Source organism: Lonchura striata, chromosome 3 (genome assembly GCF_046129695.1).
Source record: "Lonchura striata isolate bLonStr1 chromosome 3, bLonStr1.mat, whole genome shotgun sequence".
NCBI classification, from domain to species: domain Eukaryota; kingdom Metazoa; phylum Chordata; class Aves; order Passeriformes; family Estrildidae; genus Lonchura; species Lonchura striata.
Genome location: NC_134605.1, coordinates 19,063,806 through 19,084,178, shown reverse-complemented (window position 1 = coordinate 19,084,178; position 20,373 = coordinate 19,063,806). Strand labels below are relative to the sequence as shown.

At 42.0% G+C, this 20,373-nt stretch overlaps 1 protein-coding gene across 3 annotated transcripts in view; it reads left to right on the top strand.

The window, feature by feature from the left end:
• Positions 1–20,373, top strand: part of TTBK1 (tau tubulin kinase 1) — a 103,754-nt gene that overhangs the window by 20,617 nt on the left and 62,764 nt on the right. For all 3 annotated transcript variants that reach the window (XM_031504273.2, XM_021534865.2, XM_031504274.2), the window contains exons 3-5: positions 2,679–2,826; positions 16,741–16,814; positions 19,546–19,686. In XM_031504273.2, the coding sequence (XP_031360133.2) occupies positions 2,679–2,826; positions 16,741–16,814; positions 19,546–19,686 (363 nt within the window). The remainder of the gene's footprint in view (positions 1–2,678; positions 2,827–16,740; positions 16,815–19,545; positions 19,687–20,373) is intronic.

The window sequence follows — 20,373 nt, the reverse complement described above, 5'->3', positions numbered from 1 at the left end:
AATATTTCAGAATATTTAAAGGAGACTTCAAAGGGAGCCATCTGTATCTTGTGTAACTCCTTATTGTCTGTGTCCAAGTCCAAATACCTACCTGTTTGATCAGATGAACTATTCACTTGATTCCAGAGCCTGGAATAGATACCTGGACACCCAGCTCACACAGGGGATCGTTCAGTTAGGTGGAATGAATCCTGCTGCTGTTGGCAGCCTGTATCCCAGCCATAACAGTAAGTGGGTTGTAGCAGGACCAGAAGAGAATATCCCCAAGGCAGTGAGGCTTAACATGGGCTAATGACTCATGATTACCACTTAGGCGTCTCTAGTTAGATGTTTCATTCTCTTCCTTGACTTTGTGTTTGTAATTTCTTTACTGGTTTGGGTTTTTTTGAGTGGTATGTTCCCATCTCTCCTTTGTGTCCAACAGAAGGCTATCCCAAGTTCACCTTAGAAAGTGAACTCCCACAAAGCACCCAGACAGTGAGGCAATGGATGTGACATAAGCCCCTGACCTCAGCCAAGACCTTGACTTACAACAAACTTGCTCTGGAGCAAAGCAAAGGAAATGGCTGCTGATGGCCTCTCCATTTAGCTGAAAACTCAAGAAGTATGGAAGTGCTAGTTGTGATGTTGAATAGATGGTACCATCTGGTGTGCTGGGAAAAGTATGCCAGAGAATAATTCCCATAAGAGTGTGAGCAAGGATGCAAGGAAACAAAGACATCTTTGACAGTCTTCCATTGGCTGGAATGTGTGTATAAAATCAGTTTTCTGATACCACAGAACCTTTGATCTTGATCTCGTGTGATCTCCCATTTGTTTCTCTGTAGACCTTTTGTGTCATCCAGTTTGGCTGTTTTGCCAGGTGTGCAGTCTCAATATTGTTCTTCCAATTCCCAGTTTACCTTTTTGCCTTCTGTAGCTTCTCCTATCCCTTTCTCATTAATATATCAGACAACAGGAGATCTTGTGTACTGAATCCTGAGGTATTAGCTGACGTGTTGTTGCTATGCTGCATGTGGCACTGTTTTGGAAGAAAGATTTTTAATAGCCAGCTCACTTAGTGTGAATTTCCAAGTGGAAGTAGGGCTGCACTGTAATAATTTATGAATAATCTGTGGTGACCTAGTTATTGGCTGTTTACTGCATGAATATGCCTCTTCAGCCCTGTGGAAGGTCATGAGGAAACATGACAAGAAGTTGCTCTGGATAGCGGCTTTCAAAGGGTTATCAAGTAATAGCTTCAGAGACAAGGCTGGCTGTCAAGCTGTTAATCTGGAAAACACTTCCTTCTTTGCATGGAACTGTTTTTCTTGACCTGGGAGCCAGAAAAGCAAATTATTTTGGTCACCTTTGGGAGGAAAAAGTTGTGCTCTTTGTTCAATGAACTGGACAGATACACAGGACAGGCTTTTGATGGTACAGAGACGCTAAAATATCATCTAACCTTATTAAACATTGTGTAAGATCCATGTTTGACTGGCTGTCTGACTGAAACTTCTTTTCCTCTCTTAAGTGTTACTGCTGTTGGAAAGTGACACTCAGGATTTCCAGAGCAGTTGTTAACAGAGGGAACACAAAATGCTGAAGGGAAGAGCTGCAGCTTGGTTCAATGAACAAATGCTAAGCAGATCAAGTGAGCCCTGATCTATCTCTGCTACAAACCTGAATTTCCTCCTGGGCAGCACAGTAGGCTTTAAATATAAAATTATTTTCCTGGCATAGACATTGACTCTTGCAACACATGAGGAGGCTGTATTATACATGATTATATATAACTATGTGCACATATGCTGTCAAGTCTCAGCAGAAGGAGGATCAAGGAATCACCTTCCAGGAAAGGCAGAGGATCCTGTCTTGCTCTCTGAATGGGAGGCTACTCTAGAACAGTCAGACAACCTGTCCCTAGAAGGTACACATCAAATATGCTGAAACTTGGATATCTTTAGCTTTGAGTTTATGTCAACTGAAGTAATGGATTCCTATTGTTAAACAGTCTTTAATTTTGCTCAGAGACACAAAAAGCATAATTTGGTTGGGTTTCAGACTAAAGAGGAAAAGAGACTGAGAAAGAAAGAATTTGTACTGGTGGCTTGTACACAACTGTTCTGAGGTAATGCTATCAGCAGTTCTTTGGTATGTGACACTGAAGTAACTTCACACCAGAGCAGGTAAAGCATCTTGTAAAAGATTCCAGTGGATGTTTTGTTCTGTTTTTAAAATCCTTTAAATGAGATGTAAACATCATTTAACTTACTTTTTGAAAGATTAGTTCCAGCTACCATGGTTATGTTTTACTGCAGAGATGTATTTGTTGGGAGGGAATGACAGTTTGCATCTATCATGGTCTGAACAATGGTTCTGCTATCTCCTTGAAGGGTCTTTCCTTGAATTTTGGCAAGAACATCATGGAGGCACTAGGCATTATCATTTGCTTTTTAAAGTATCACCTGTCATTGCTTGCTAATCTTGTTCTTTTTTGTTAGAGCAAAGAATTTATGCATAGTACAGTCAAGTGGGTAGCTGGACTTTTGCCAAGCTGTGCAGTGAAGGGATTCAGGCACAGAACAGATTGGGAGCTGAGCTTGTTCTCCCTACACAGTTGAGGAGCTGGCTTCATGAGAGCCAGCTTGCTGTTCCCTCTTGTGTACATTGTACCAAACCCCTTTGTACTTTTCCAGCTGAAGAAGATCGGTGGAGGTGGCTTTGGGGAGATCTATGAGGCAATGGATTTGCTGACCCGTGAGAATGTGGCCTTGAAGGTGGAATCAGCTCAGCAGCCCAAGCAAGTTCTCAAAATGGAAGTGGCTGTCCTGAAAAAGCTGCAAGGTAAGGCAAAAAGCCCTTTGGAAGTGCTACAAGTCACTGTGCATGTTAGCAGTTAGAATCCAAAGTTGCAAATGGTTTTTATAGTTTTCTCTTCAGCTTCCATTTATATGTGATATCATGTTAAGCTCAGAAAGTTGTTAAATTCTGTTGGATCTCACTCAAGTGAGATCCAAGAGCAGGGACTATTTTGTCTTCTAGGATATAAGGACAATGACGAGACTTAGACTGAACTATTGGTCCACTGGTCTGTGCAATCTAGTGATACTGATTAGAAAATAAGGAATAGAGGAAGCAGCGTCTGACTAAAAAATGAGGTTACCTCCCAGAGGACATGGAGCACTGAAGCATGACAGAGCCTCCAAGTAAAATGGTTGACTAGTAGAGAAGTGCAAAAAGTGGACAACAAGAGGTATAGGGAAACTGACTATTAGCTAATTTATCATGCACCTCATTGTCCTGAAGGCAAAGCGTGGAGTGATGTGCCTATTCTTAATGAGGGTGGAAGGGAATTTTCTTGATGCAGTTGTTCCTGGCTGAAGGATGGGGGCTTCTACTAAAAAAAATTGCTATGGAGGGATGTAAACAAGGAATTTCTAAATCTGCCTTTGAGGAACTGAGAATTGGTGTTGGCTGAAGGACATTGTGTATGGATTTCCTTTTTAAGGCAAAGCCAGCTATTCCCAGGTACAGTTTATATGTTATACTATAATATACATTTTTAGGGATGTTCCTTTCTGCAAGCTTCCCACTTGGGCTGAGGAAACACCTGCTGAATCAGTGAGTAGGATCCTTATCACCAGGGCTCATGCCTCAGAGATAATGTTTAGCCCTATGAGTCTATACCTTTGCCTTTGTACAAAATCTCCAGAGACGGAATTGAATTCAAGGGTGAGACTGTTGCAGTCCTTGCGAAATGAGGTACTCAATGTTTGTGACAGATTGCCTCTAGGTAAAAGCCAGTGAATTATTTTTGAAGGTCAGATAGTTTTCCACATTTCAGCTCTCCCAAGAGGAGGACTGATAAGGCCTCTTTTGAATACTCTGGGTTGTAAAAGGTGCAGCTGAGCTGTGTAAAAGAGAAATCAGCTCAGGTCATTATGAGGACTCTTGTTGATCTGTGAAAGGCCTGGATACACAAGCTCCCAGAGAACAGCAGAGTGGGTGTCTGAGGTCTGAACACAGACCTCATGCCCCATGAGGGCAAGTAAGGCTGTGATGGAGATTTTTTTGTTTGGTTGTACACTTGAAACTGCTCTGAATTGAGTGAGGGTATGACTGTGTGGAGCGATGGATTTTAGACTACCGTGAGACAGTGCTGTCATGCTGGCCAGTGCCAATAGGTGCTCTATCCAGGGCAGGGAATGCTTGAAAAGGATGACCTGAAATCACTAAACCAGGACTAGCATCAGAAAACATGCAAGATGTTGACTAATACTTGTGTTTATTTCTGGAAGATTGTTGAGAATACCAAATGCTTGAAAAAACACCCACATTTGTGTACAGGATGATGCTGGTAACTGGGGAGAGGGAGTGGTAATATATGGAACTAGGAAAATCCCCTTGGCAAAGCAGTTAGTAAGGGAAGGGACAGAAAAGACAGAAGAAGCAGAATTGGCTGTGTATCAGCTATCCTGCATGTAAGAATGACACGTTACTTCAGCCATGTTTTTACAAATCAAGCTGTTCTGTGAGGATTTTAACTTTTTTTGGTTGAAGGTTAATCCCCAAATGCTTTACTGAAATAAATGATAAAGTTAAAATAAGAAACTGGGTTGAGAGCATGGGGAATCACGTATTGTGTATGTTTTCACTGTGTTGCAAAGAGGTGAGAAACATTTCAGAAAGGGAGATGCTGCCTTTTTCCAACAGTTGGTGTGTAGGGTAAGTTTTTGTATTACCATAGGTGATACAGTCAATTCATGGATTTCCAGATGAAAAGCAAGGGAAAGATGTTGTCTAAAACTCCTCTGTAGTTTTCTGGTAGAATTGAAAATTTCTGTCCTTCTTAAATAGTGCAGATTTATTGTTTTTTATTTAAGTGTCACACCAACCTTAAGGGACTAATGAATAAGCTGCTGCTCTTTCCAGAGCTTGTGATCAGAATCTTGCAAGTTGCTAGAGCTCAGCAGAGTTTGGGATAGAGAAGGCTGGCCATTGGCCCATACTGCAGACCTGGTTTGGGTACAGCCTGACCTTTGAGCGCAGTAGCTCCTGGTTGGTGTGGTCTGCAGGCTGTTGCCAACAGTTAGGCTTTCTGGGACACTTTGTGGAATAGCCACACAGGGAACACAGCTGCAGGTAGGTTCTTCACAATGTCCTTCACGCACTAGCAATCCACACAGAGCAGCTGGGGAACCAGGCAGGTAATGACTCTTCTAGAGAGTCTCTGAACCTTCTGATAAACACCATGTGTAGTTTTGTTCTGTGAGGTTGGTCATGTGCTGGAACAGGTTACCCCGAGACGTGGTTGGAGATGCTGAAAACCCAGCTGGGTGTGACCATGGACAACCTGCTCTAGCTGTCTCTGCTTGAACAGGGGCATGGACTGGATGATCTCAAGAGGTCCCTTCCAGCACAAATGGATCAAGCAATACTCAAGCTTGGCTGTGTAGGATCACTGCCATGTCAGTATCTCTCAGCTGCTCTGTAGAGAGTTTTGTTCTGCTCATACTTGATTTGCATTTTCTGGATGTATAGTGTGTTGTCTGCATCTTTTTAGGTATTAATATGTTTCCCAAAGGCAAAGTTCTTTCTAACTTGAATTGGTACTTGCAGGGATTGTAAACTGTCTTCTTCCAAATCTGTTCACTCTCTTGAGTCTGTTAAACACCAGCAATGGTGCCCTTTTATGCTTTGGGTGGAACACAATTGAGAAGTGAGCTTATGGAGTTTCTTGCTCCAGCAGATGATGAGCTGAAGCTCTCAGTTGTCCTGTTGTTGCTCCTTTACCCAAGACGTTTTTAGCAGCATTTGTGTCTTTTTCTTTAGTAGTCAAAATCAAAACCTTCTGGTCCCACAAAGTTGCTGCAGAATATTTCCTTGTTCAGGCTGGATTTGTAGGGCTCAGGACTTTCTGTACGGTGCTACTCTATCTGCCCAATTCTAATTAGAGCAACACAGAATAGCTTTTTATTTTAATTCTTTTGAAGCATTTTGCCTTACATTGTCTTTTTGCTTCTAGAGAAGCTAGTAGAGAATTACACTACTAGGGTTGAAAATCTTACCAATAACAAATTCAGAACCTTTTTCAGGGATAGTTAGGACACATCTGCACAACGAACTTGTGCATGAATACAGCTTCTCTGTCAGAATACTATTTTTGTGCCAAGCCCTCATTTTATTACCTTAATCACTACTGTAAAACTATCTTTAAGTGAGGTGTGTGTGTGCGTGATTGTACCATTTGCACACAATTTTAACGTACTGGGATTTTCTACTTTGCAATCAAACATTTTAAACCAAGCCTAAGCTGCACTGGCAAAACACTTCCTGCAGATTGTCTCCAGCAGAGGAAGTTGTTGGTTTAGTTGGACCTGCCAGTGTTTGGCTGCGTAGACAAGCCTTTGGATCACACACATAAAAAAGTAAATTGAAATAAGATTTGTATGGCTAAGTGAAGGAGTAACTTCATATCCAGAGAGAATAGTTTTCTGTGTTTCAGCCTCTTATGCAATGTCTCCATTAGTGAGCAATGCAGTACCTGCAGATCAGTGGGAAGCAGCAGTTGGTCATGCCTATACATCTCCAGTAGATATGGCTTGGTGATTTTACACTATAAACTTCATTGGGGGATTTTGCTTTGGGTTAATTCTAATTTGCCCTCCTGTCTGAGGGTACATTTGTTGGTTTGGACTCTCATTTAGGATTTGGGGACTACTCGGTATGCTCCTGAAATAGAACTTCATGGTCTGTTTGCTCAGAGAAAACCTTACATGACCCAAAACTGCTCTGGGAACACTGACACGTGGTAGTTGTGATGATTTAAGGTAGTATGGGGGCTTTCTTTAGAACCTTATTGCTTCTATAAACCAGGACTCTGAGGCTTCTGGTTTTTTGAATCATGAGAATTAAAAATCTGATGGTTTTCTATCACTGAACATATGGAAGGGAGAGTACTATCACATCTGGATTAGCAGATGTTTTTCCATCTCTTCAGTAATTTTCTAACCCTTTGAAATTCAAATGGACAGTGACCTGCCTGCTCTTTCTGTGATTTTTTTTTTTTCCCAATGCTGGATTTGCTGTAGAGCAGCAGGTGGCAAAGGAGCATCAGTACTACCCAGATTCAGATTCCTGTCTATGAGATCTCTGAGGTTAATCAAAATGCCACATCTCAGTGAGAACAGCTCTGGCATAGCTTTTCAAGTGCTTGGCTTGGGCTGTCCCTGTCAGTCTGCCTTTCTAACAGAAACTTTAATTGCACAAATTGTAAAACAGTATCCCTGATTAAATCCAGTGGACTGCTGCAGAGAGAGGTTTGGCAATTAGGTGCCAAATGAAGAATTGTGTTCTTTCTAGATGCTCAGCTGGGGCTGTGTGAGCCTCAGAAGCAGATGCTTTGATTTCAAACGTATTCTCCCTGTCCTTACCCACTTCTTGATAGGTGTCTCTCGGAGCACCTTGGGGACCTGTGAGACCAAAGCACTGCACAAGGATCTCTCACAAGAAGTGCAGTTTGTATGCCTTCTGGTCTAGGCTCTCTAAATATGGATGTCACCACAACATTCAGTCTCCTATGCTGGGATTCTCTTTGGAACAGTCTAGCAGATTTTAATTTTAAATGGCCAGATTATTTTTGTGCTGAGCACTGTTTTCTGTTCATCTGCAGTGGCAATGTTGCCCTGGTGTGAGGTTACAAGGCCCTAAGTATTTGCTTTTGATCTCCCTTGGCTGCCAGATAATGCTAAGCTCTCTTCAGTGTGTTGTTTTCTTTGTAAATGCCTTCTTTTCAGTGTAACCAGTTTCATTGTGTAGGACTCTGATTAATATTATTCTGCAGTGCAGAGATCTTCTGCATATTGAGTAGTTGTGCAAGATGCAGCCTGGTCACAGGCAGTGTAGTTTTTGAGTACCTGAATTTGTTACAGCAGATACTGTACTGCTTGTTCCCTCTTTATTGCTGGGATTGGACAGATAAGAGTTTCCTAGCAAAATAATGGAAGAGCAACCTTTCTTTGCTTACTTGCCAGTCCTAGAGGTTTTTGTTCTTATTACATGTGAGTTACATGTGAATTACATTACTCTTATTACATGTGAGGTTTTTTTTTTCTGTTAAAGTGGGGCCTTAATGCTCTGTGATTCAGTTTCTTTTACTTTTGTAGACAGTTTATATGCTTCTACAATATTTTTCTAGGTGGATGTAAGCAAACTATCTGCAAAGACTAGAAAGCAGAGTAAATTGCCCTTGTCAAGCTTTTAGGCCATCACAGGGTGGCAGATTTCACAGACTTGCTGTAACGTGAGCCTCTACCCAGCACTGCATTTTTCCATGTGGAAGTGTTTGAATGAACTTGCATTTGTGACACATGATTTTTATGCTAACTATGGTGCCATCACCTAGTTATCAGCTAGGATTTAAACCACACATTTTTGAGATTGTGTGGAATTTTTGCTCTAGCAGTATTGGGCCTTGACCTGTGTGGGATCTGTTGTCAGTACTCCTCTTCAAGCTGTTAGTTTTGGGAAACAACTAGAGGAAATTATGCCTTGCAAGGCCAGGCAGTTTTACCTTTAACTGATTAGGGGACAATGACCAGTCTTTTGGGTTTGTGTCCATTAGTTCATTGATTTATTACAGAAGCACTAGCAAGTTTAACCCGGTTGGTTAAATCCTAGCTGATTACTGTTGAGTAATATAGTTATTTAAGTCTTACTTCCAGTAGATTTTGTCTTCCTTCATATTCAAAATTCCTTTGTCCTGCTGAGTTGACAAGTCCCTGAAGTCTGGCTGGTTTGTCTGGCCAGAGATGAAACTTGGTAACTGCAGAGGAAAGAAGTCTATGTGAGCCAGCTCTGCCAACCTAAAGACAGCATTTCCGAGTAAAGTTGGATAATGAAAATAACTCTAATTTCATTTTCTAGTCATGATGAATCCTCCATTTCTTGACAATATTTCTACACTAGTGAATTCAATATCCCCGCAATACAAAACTTGTGATAAGCTGATAAACCTGACACTAACAGGCAAATAAAGAAGAGGATAGCTGTAAAATGTACACTATAATATAGAGCATTGAGAAACAACTGCAGCTTTCCAAATACCAGTGAGAGCAATTGTACAACTATATGTCCATAGCTGTGCATATCATAGAGACCCCAGCAGTGCCAAGTTCTCCAGCAAGTTATGTTATGGTTAATGACCTAAGCACTTGGCTGTTCCCAGTATGTGACAGAGATTCAGAAGAAAATTCAGGTTCTCTGGAAGTCTCTAGTACAACCTCATGCTTCCGGCAGAAAAGAAATAGATCTGGTTGCTCTGGGCTTTTATCAGTGAAGTTTTGAATAACCTCCAGAGATGGAAATCCCACAGCCTCTCTGGGCCCCTGTCCCAGGGTTTCACTATTCTTGTGGAGGAATAAAGAAATAACATCTAATAGGAACTTCCCATATTGCAGCTCATGCCCAGTGCCTCTCTGTGTGCCTCTGTCATGGGTTAACCCTGGCTGGTACTAAGTACCACAGCTGATCACTCAGCACCCCTGCCCCCATAGGATGGAGAGGAGTTGAAAAATATAAAACCCATGGGCTGAGATGAGAACAGTTTATTAATTGAAATAAGAACAATAACAGTAGTGATGAAAAGTGAGATAAGAAAATGAAAGGGGGGAATAAAACCCAAGAAGTACAAGCGCTGCACCACTCTCTGAGTGATGCCCAGCACGTTCCCAAGCAGTGGTCTGCGCCTCCTGGTGAATAGGCCCCAGGTTTTATACCCAGGATGACATCTCATGGTAAGCAGTATCCATTTGGTCCATTCAGGTCAGCTGTTCCAACTGTGCTCCTGCAACGCCCCAAAAAACTTTCTCAATGAAGCTTTTAAAGGGCTTATGGTTGTTCATGCACTCTTGAGTTAGCACACAGGAGAAACACCGACCAGATCTTCTCAAGAGGTCTAAACAGCAAAATAGCTTTACTGGTAGCTTTAGAAAATCAGGTAACTTTGGCAAAAGGCTAATAACAGGATTCAGTCAACACAAAACACTTCTCAAAGCATTGACTTAGCCCACTCAACTTCACAAACTCTAAGCCTGTTTGATTTTAAGTTACTCAAAAAGAGGGAATTAGAAGAAGAAAAAGAAGGACCGAAATGGTACAGAGAAGGATGCATACAGCTACCAGCTCCTGGGTTCCAACAATGTTCAGCTGATAGAAACTCCAAGAGGAGATAGGGTCAAGACATGTGCTTGCCACATATTTGGCCTTAAATACCTATTGGTCTTCCTGGGCTCTTCCCCCAGGAGGGACTTCTGGTCATTTGGCACTTTAGGGACTCCAGGGATAGGGTGGGGGGCATTTTCTCCAGTGTGACAATTGGCAGCTCTGCCAGGCTGGGATGCTGGCTCTAGGGGTGTATTGCCAGGACAAGGCCAAACCTGCTCTTGCCTCACACACATTCACCTCAAAATGTCTTGAGATATGAACCTTTCCAGTCTCTCATAGCTCCCTCCTGGTTTCTTGTGCAGCTCCTCACTGGCAGAGCAGTGTAACACTGAAAAGTCCTTGACTTAGGGTAGGGACTACTAAGCAACAGCCTAAACATTCATGTGTTATCAACACTATTCTCATCCTAAATAGAACACACAGCATTGGAACAACTACTAGGAGTAAAATGAACTCCAGCCCAGCCAAAACCAGGACAAGCTCTGAGGAAAATCACACTCCATCTTCTTGGCACTCTTGTGTTAGGTGGCTTGGACCAGCAGATAGTTTCTCTTCTATTGCCTTTGTAAAGGCTGAACAAACCAAGTTCTCTGGCACTTCTTGTTAATGTTACATTTTCCTTTCCTTGCCACCATCCTGGTGGCACTGCTGAACTTGTGATGTTGATTTTGTGCAGGAGAAAATGGCAAGAATTGGTAAGGTAACAGTAATAAGTAACAATTTGAGATTTATGATAATTCATGCAGCAGAAGTTACTTCAGTGTTTTGGGTGAACAGATAGGAATGAGACAGCTACTCTGTGGGGATGAATCACAGAATTTTAGCATAAAATCAAAAGATTAATTTTTTTAACTTCTTTGTGGAGAAGAGTGGCTACTGGTTTTCTGGTGAAAACACAGGAAATATGGAATCTGTTAAAAGAAAATACCAACTTCAAGTTGCAACAATAATGTCACATATTTTCTTCTTAGTATTTATTTGATTCGTTTCATTGCTGCATTGAAAATACATTAGGGATATTCAAGAACTTAAATGAGTAGAAGATTAGAATGCATATTGGTGTCCACCAGTTTGAAATTGATCCTTGTGAAAAAATAGACTCAAAAAAGGATCATAATTTAGGTTCTTTTGGGGGCTGTGTAATGAAAGCTTTTCATGTAATGAAAGTTTTAAAGTATTCAAATGGGGACTTTAATCATGTCTCTACAAGGTGATGAATATCTCTTCAAGGGTTGAAGGGGTTCTTATACATGAGAACATAATTATTGACTGTAATTTTTAAGTTTCTCCTGAAAAAGGAGGGTGAAGACCATTTCAGTGACTGAAATATTTCTTACCCCATATTATATGGTACATTGTTATATTAATTCTAGTTAAAAGACTGCAGTAGAAAGAATATTTTTCTATGGCTGCAGATTAAAATTTTGTCTTAACTAAATTCTTGTGAACAAAATAAAACACTCTGAAACTTTTCTCAAGTCAGTGCTTATGAACATCGGCCTGATGTATTCCTCCAGTGTTAGTTAATTAACTGGCCAAACCTCTTTATAATCTATTGCCCTGTTTTTGCTTTGTTAGTAACAAACAAATGCAGATACAGAGCATATTTTCTATGGTATAACTTGTGACCCTCTGGAGCAGAGCAGTCTAGCAAAGGAGCAAGTGTCATCTGGCAGTTAGTGCAGTAAAATGGTTATGAGGCTTCCCATACCGAGTATACCTTGGGGAAGAAAAACCACACCCCCACCCCCCACCCCCAGCTTCTTTCTTTTCTGGGTTCAAATATACTTTGCTGCTTTCTGCTATGATCCCCATGCTTGAGGAGGACACGTGTGAGAAGAGAGGGCTATTTCCTGCTGCCTTAAAGGGAAGTTAATGGATGGAATGACAGTTCCATCATCCTGTCTGCACAGGAGGTTATTAACATGATTGTTCTTGTGCACTTCATAATTCTCATCAGCCTCAGGACTGAGCTGCAGGAATCCCAAAGTCACACCTGACTGTCAGCCTCCATCTGCTACTTCAGCATGGCATGAACTGCTCCAGGAGAGCAAACAGTTGTAATCTGGTGCCTCCTTTAGATGTCAAATGAGTGAAAGCCTCTGGGACCCAGAGGGTTTGATGCTGCAGGCATTTATCCCACCTGTATGACTGGCTAGCTGTACATGCAGCACTTCTAAATGTGGCCTGCCTTTCCTACACTCTGTTACATTTTTTTGTTTGTTTGTTTCATGCAGAAATGGGCATAGTTTTCCCTCACCTCCTTTCTTCTATTTTCCTGGTGTTGATTGTGTTGCACTACAGTGCATGGCAGAGATGTTCCAGAGAGAGCCTAAATTCCCAAGACCAACAGGTCAGGTTCAAGCCTGCTTTAGACTGGAAAGGAGGATTCAGCATAAAATCAAGTCAGTTTGGGGATGCACGTAATCAAGAACTGTCAATGCATTCATCATTTTCAAAAATTATAGTAAGCAGAAACACATTGTCATCCTAAACAAGCAAACAATTCTCAAAAATAATAAAAACTAAAATGCCTTTTCTTTCTGTAAAATTTTATGATCCAGAAAACAATGGTGTTATGGAGGAAACGGATTAAAAATAATTTTTAGAAATTAGCAAGGATGTTTCTTAAGTCGTACCAGTGGACACTACCCCTCTGGTTTCACTGAAATTAGTGATTTAGGTGGTCAGGTTCTCCCTGTCAGAGGGTTGTTTTTTAATGCTCTTGTCTGTAGTTTTGCAGCAACAAAAAGCATGTGGTATCCATGCTTTGCAAAATAAAAGCACTTTAAAAAAAATGAGTAATTTACCCTTTTCACCGTACAATAGCTCTCATTCTCACTAGAAACTGTGACAAACTGTGTTTTGGGTTTTACCTCAATATACATCCCCTGGTGCTCTGAAAGGCGAACAAAGCAAACTGGGACTCACAGTGTGTCTGTGCAAATCTGTGAATCATGGCTGGGATGAGTGTGGGCTTGCTCCTGTCCATCCTCTCTGCCCCCTGTGTGGGTGGCCAGTTTGCTGAAGCACAGGAGTGTGATGAGAGCCTAAAGAAACAGAATGATTCTTTCTGAGATTATCCAGATATGTTGATTTTGTAGTGACAACTCTGGCTCTGAGGGTTCCTTCACATTGGCAGGCAGCACAGCCATCCCTACTGGGACATGTGGCAGAAAGGTGGGTGGGACAGCTGAGGCTTCCTGGTCATTCCCTCTTGGTGATACCCACAACAGGACATGTTCTGTATGCACACAGTATCTTGAGGGGTTTCCTCAGAAAACCAAAAACCTGTCAAAATCAACACAGAATTTGCAATGAGCTTATCAACAGCAGAAAACCAGTGGCACCCAGTATCTGTAGGCAGGCACACTCGGGCCAGAGGCCTGGTATGTGAGAAACAGGGTCAAGGAAGAGTGTGTCCCAGTGGGAGCAAGGTCAGGTGACATGGGAAAAATGCAGAGATGGCTGCTTGCCACTGTAGGGAGAAAATTCATGCAGCCAAAGATCAGCTGGAGTTGAAGCTGGTCAGAATTGGGGGGACAATGAAAAAGAGTTTTTTTCAAATATCTTAATGGAAATAGGGAGTAAAAATAACATCAACCCCTTGCAGGATGGGGATGGTCACCTCAAAAACAGAGACAGGGACAAGGCAGAGGTGCTTAACACATTCTTTGCCTCCATCTTCAGCATGGCTGATGGACCAAGGGAGTCTCGGTGCCCTGAGCTTGGAGGAGCTTGACTGTGAGAATGATCAATTCCTAGCTGACCCTGAAATTATGCAGAGTCTGCTGCTCCAGTTGGATCTGTGAAGCTTTAAGGGATTCAGCCAAGAATCCTCAAAGAGCTGGCTGATGTCATTTCAACCCTCTCAATGATTTTTGAGTGGTCTTCGGAATCCAGAGAGGTTCAAGCTGACTAGAAGCTGGTGAACATTGTCCTGATTTTCAGAAAGGGAAAGAGGAAGGACCCCAGAAACTACAGGCTTGTCAGTCTCACTTCAGTGCCTGGTAAAGTTACAGAGAAGATGATTGCAGGAGGCATTGAAAAACAGCTGAACAGCTGGGACAGCCCTGGATGTACAGACTGGGGAATGAAATGCTGGAAAGCAATGCTGTGGAAAGGGACTGGGGATCCTGGTCAATGGCAAGTTGAACATAGGTCAGCAGGGCCCTGGCAGCCAGGAGGGACAGTCCTGTCCTGGGGGCATCAGGCACAGCATCAGCTGAGCAAAGGAAGGGATTGTCCCCTCTGCTCTGCACTGGGGCAGCCTCACCTCAAGTGCTGGAGGCAGTTTTGGGCACTGAAATACAAAAAAGATAAAAACCTGTAGGGAGTGTGTCATTATTGGACGCAAAGTAAGTACACAAACGCTTGGTAAGTTCAAAGGCTAAAAAAGAGAGCGTTTTATTTGAGCATCTGGTATTTATAGAATTCTAGGGGTGACTGTGGATTGGTGGATGGAATTACCACCTCTCCAGCCACACTGGTCAAACTAACATTACCAATTCTTTCTTCTCACAAAGAAGAATGTAAAAAAATTGTTATTTACATGAACAGTGTGTGAGAACTCTAGTAGAAATGTGTAAACAGATCAGAAGGCTGAAGAAGTTTTATGAGAACTTTAAGACTTTCAAAAGAACTATAAAATAAAACTTAACACTTTTAAAAATCAGGGCAACAGGAGTGTCCAAAGGAAGGTGATAAAGATGGTGAAGGGCCTTGAGGGGAAGCCATGTGAGGAGCAGCTGAGGTCACTTGGTCTGCTCAGCCTGGAGGAGACTGAGGAGAGACCTCACTGCAGCTACAACTTCCTGTGAGGGGGAGGGGAGAGGCAGGCACTGATCTCTTCACACTGGTGACCCATGACAGGACCTGAGAGAACAGCCTGAAGCTGAATCAGGGGCGATTTAGAGATATTAGGAAAAGGTTTTTCACCCAAAGAGTGTTTGGGCACTGGAACAGCTCCCCAGGGCAGTGGTCGCAGCACCGAGCCTGACAGAGCTCAAGAAGCATTTGGACAACAATCTCAGGCACATGGTGTGACTACTGAGGATGGTCTCTGCAGGGCCAGGAGTTGGACTCGGTGATCCTTGTGGATTCCTTCCAACACAGAAGATTCTGTGATATACTGAAGAGGATACTTTCCTAATCTCTGAATATCTTTTCTTGAAATATGGTGGCTTGTGACATTCCTTGATGGTTTCAGCATGGTCTTGCACATTCAGTCCTGAGACTGGATAATGTCCATGCCAAAGTCATGAAGGATCTGCAGATACATAACATTCTTGTTCATATAACCAGATACAGGTGGATACTAGGACTTGTGTGTGTTTTTTTGTCTTAAACCTGTTCTTCCAAAGGTATTAAAGAGCAGTCAGCATCTCTATTCCTCCTGTTCTGGTTTCCAGCAGCTCTGTTACCTCCTTATGGTAGGAGAGAGAGTATGCTTGTTCTGGTGGGATGCTGCTGTGCCCTAAAGGACAAGCTCTTGATGCTCTTACTGAGGGTCCTGGCATGGAGCTCCATATTCCACAGTTGTGTGCACTGCTCTGGTCAGAGCTCTGGTTTTCCAGTGAAAAAGCTGCTCCTTTGTCTCCTGCTGCCCTCCATGTCCCTATTCTGTCATGTCTTGCTGTCCCCAGTGGTTTCTGATGCCCTAGGCCTGTTGTGCACACAGTGACAGCAGTAGCAGGGCCCTGAGGGTGCTACAGGCAGTGCAGTTACTTATTACTCTATATGTTCATGTTCCTCCCTTTTTTCTTTAAAACTGGGAATTATCAAACAATAAGCTTTGGTTTAAAAACTAATTCAAATCACCATTGCTCAAGTGCTACAAAGAAACATAGGGCAAAGTTATACAATGATACTCATGCCCTACCCTGCTTAGAAATCCCACCAGGAACCAAGAGTTGACCATTGTGGTGTGCATCAACCTTTACTCTTGTTATCAGCAGTCTGCTACTAGGGGAATTCATGCCTCATCCTTCCCCTTCCAAGAAACCAGAGAGCAAATCATCACAAATCCATTACAGATCAGGGTCTGAAACCACAGCCTCCGCTCCACCCTGAGGACCAACTGAGTATTGTGGAGTGGCTGAATTAATTTGATTTTGCCTGAATAGGTGTAATTTGTACTAACATCATACCAGAACTTGACACTGAATGTCCCCAATTTTTTTTTTCCTTCTGTTATAAAATAGCTTTAATGTTTCAATGGAGTACTTCCATAAACATCTTTGTTTTCCAGGAGTCTCTGACTATAAAAATCAGGGTTTGTTCATGTCAAGGTAGCATTATTTTGGCTGTTTCAGGGTAAGCAGTGCTAGTAGGTAAGTGTTGTGGTGGTGTGTACAAGTCAGCTTATACTGAGTAAAGTTGGTGTAATGAGCTGAGCTCAGTTTTTTATGCATAGCTCCTTACTGGATACCATTTTATGCGTACTAGTCCTTAATCAGAAACCATTTCTCTAAACATCATAATCACAGGGTTGTTATCTTGTGTTCTATCCTGTTCATTTCTGTATCTTTTCAGGGAAGGATCATGTTTGCAGATTTATTGGCTGTGGAAGAAATGAAAAGTTTAATTATGTGGTCATGCAGCTTCAGGTGAGTTCTGTCCTTCACCTCTCCTGCCTGTCCAATAGAGATGGCATCACTGAGGATTTACACTGAGAGAATAAGGCCAAGCACTGGTTTAAAAACTTGGTTGTACTCAGAAAGACGGTGTAATGGAAGACAATGAGAAGGGCTGGTGTTGCTCTTGATATCCCTGGGATGGCTCCAGTTGTCAAGATGTGCTAAAATATTTCATAGTTCTGCTTTTCTGTGCAAGATGGCTTTCTGTCAATTTTCTGGGGAAAGCACTCAATTCAGAATGCTCACACGAGCAACCCACAGCATTGTGGAGCAGTGGCAGCTCTTTGAAATGCCTCCTGCTGAACTGTGATGCAGCATTCAAAATATGTTATGTGTCAGAGCTCAGAGTGAGCCGCGGTGTCACAGCAGCAGCACAGTTTCTCTGTGAAAGGCCATGGTCTCTGGCTCCCCTGTCTTTCCCAAGCTCAGCAGTAACTCAGCTTCTGCTGTGGAAGTGTTTACTCCTGTTTGAACACTGCTGATACCAAGTCAATAAAGGCAAATATTTGGGTAGCTACCACGTGGTGACTGCACTGCTAAGCAATAGGTGAAGTAAAATAGGTACCAGCAGATCCCAGTACTTCTTTAAAATAAACTTCTGATTATTTTGTAGTTCTGCTTTGCAAGACAGTTGTATAAAACCAGTAAACTCCTGGTGCTTGGGTTTGCCTTTTATGTACTGTTGGCATCCCAACTGCTATTATGGATAGAAAAAAATCTTTCAGCTCTCTAAACAATCCTGGCTACTGCTGCAGTGAGAGTATGAACTACAGGAGTAGCCTGGAGCTCATGGAAGAACAATCCTTACCAAGCCTGATAAAAGAGACTTTATCTTGGAAATAAATTTCTCTGCATGGGTTCTCTTACTTTCTAGTTTGTTCGTGACTATGTAACATAGCTCGTAGAGTAGGCAGAGCTAAAAATAATTTCATTATTTGCAGATGATGACGTCGATACATAAGACATTAGCTAAATCTGCACCATCACTCTTCAGGCTAAAATTCTCCTTAAACTTCAAGACCTGCTGAGACATGGTTTATCACGTGTCATTCTGCCTGTTGTGTACTGCAATTCTCCCTTTCTCTTCAGTCAGCAGGACTGAGGCTTACACTCTTAAGCTGTGTAACTCATTGCATCTGCACTGTTCCATAATCAGCCTGACAGTGTTTATTTGGAAAGTAATGCTCATTTTGTGTCTTTTCTTGGCGCCACTAGCAGCTGGGGAAACTTATAGCACATTTCAGCATGCAGTCCTGAAAAAAATGAGTCTTGCTTTCCATGTTACCATTGGTTAAGAGAGCTGGTGTTCAAGGAACAGCTTTACAGTGGAAAGCGAGATCTGCTGTCAGTTCAGTAACTTGGATGTTTCAGAAAGCAATGACAAAGCTGTGCTGCCACTAATAAAGCGTCATAGAAATTCAAGAGGATAAGCACTAGAGAGGTGGTTTAGTTTGATTTTTTTCATGTTAAGGAGCAAACCTGGGTGGACTGCTGTGGCTTGGTTGTATCTGTGAGCTGGCCTGTGTCAGGTGTGATTCTTCAAGGGTCCAGAGCCTGAAGTGAAACACGGCTCAAAACAATTTGAGACACTTGTCATATGCTACATGAGCCAGCTGGCACCTTTATGTCTGTACATAACTCATAACTTGAGAGCTGGAAATAAGTGGATGAAGAGATGGCATTTGGAGAGCAATCTCTGTTTTTTCCTCAACTGTTAGGAATTTTGCTTGAATTCATGTGGACTTGTATTATAAGCATATGTCTTCTATGGATACTAGATGTCTTCTAGATATGTCTTTACAGAAGCAGAATCAAGAGATTCTAAAGCATAGTAATGAACAGAATGTCCCTATAGCTTTGGTTGTGAATGTTCTCTGAAACAGCAGGCTCTTGTTCCTAATGTTTTTAATAAGTTGGTAAATGCATTAGTTCTGTGGGTTAGAAGAGCTCTCTGCCATGGAATACCATCATTTTAGTAGCTTCTCTTTACAAAGCTAAAGAGATATAGACAAAACTGAGATGACAGACATCAAATAACACTGGGATTTTTTTTGCATTTAATCTATCCTTTTTTTTCTTTTTTTCTTCCCTAAATTGTCTTGATTTTCATGCATAACTGGTAGCCCTTTTGTTTTTCCTCTGAAATTTAAAATAGTAATTTGTTTTGATAAGAATTAAGTCTGTGGAAAAATCCTCTTCTCCTGATTTTGGGTATGATTCTCTTGATAGAAAACGTTCCCCATTGTGGTGTTGCCACAACAATGCTGGCTTGAGCTTGAACCAGACAATGTGTGCTAGGAAGTTTCTGATAAAACTGCAGCTTATTGAATTTTTACTGTTTTAATCTTCAGAAGGCTCAGAGAGCAGTCAGAGGTAGTTCTAAAATCAGCTTCTGTATGGTCTGGGTTTAACAGTAAGGAGATGCTTGTCTCTACAGTCTGAGGCACTGCTGTCCATGCTGTGCCTAATGTACAAGTAGTGACTTCCCAAGACAGCAATCTGGTACCTCCTTATCAGAAAATGCATCACATAAAAACTAAAATGAACTACTGGAAGATCTTACACAAGAAATAAAGCAGACATGACGTGAGCTCCTCCCTGAGCAGCATGTCTGCTGTTTTGGGGTTGCATGGTTAGAACTCACAGCTGTGAAAGGCTCTGCTTTCCTGTGATGGTTTAAGTGTTCTATGGACTGTTTCAGGGCCGAAATCTTGCAGATCTCAGAAGGAGTCAGCCTCGAGGGACTTTCACACTGAGCACAACGCTGCGATTGGGCAAACAGATTCTGGAATCAATAGAAGCCATTCATTCTGTGGGATTCCTGCATCGTGACATCAAGCCTGTATGTTGTTTTGGAAGTTTTCCTTTTGGTTTTATGCCTGTCTGTTCTGCTTGAGTCAATAAAGACAGTCTGAATATGGGCAGGTCTCAAAAGATAAGCTTAGGCTTCCTTGCACACACCCACTGTTCTGACATATTTGGTATTTTCTATAGGTACAGAATAGTAATATAGTGTTGTCCTTCCTTTAAGTGCATATCAAACCAGCTTTTATTGGCAGAGGCTGCTCTGTGGTGGGTTGGTAGCTTTCACTCATACTTGCACCAGTCAGGATACCATGATGAAGCAGTGGTTCTGAATGGTCCTTTGGAGTCTAGCCAATTATGACTGTAAAAGTTGTTCAGAAAGGAAGTCTTGTTTTGTGACACATCAGTTGAATAAATGTTAATTCATGTATTTGACTTAGCTAAATCATACTCTTAATCCTGTATGAGTGATTGCCAAAAGAATTGGAGCACAGTTTCCAGTGTCAGAAGTACAGTCACATTGTTGGTCATCTACCTCTAGGCAAAGCACAGTAATTCCAAGTCTCATTGTAGAAGTCAGTCTTTTTCCTACAGCTCTTTACTACTTGACCTGAACACTTGTTGCTGTGCCATACCTGTGACCAACTTCCTTTTAGCAAACTCATTTGCTCCTTTTAAAATCAGCTGCTTTTGGCTGACTAGATTCAGTTGAAAACCAGTCACT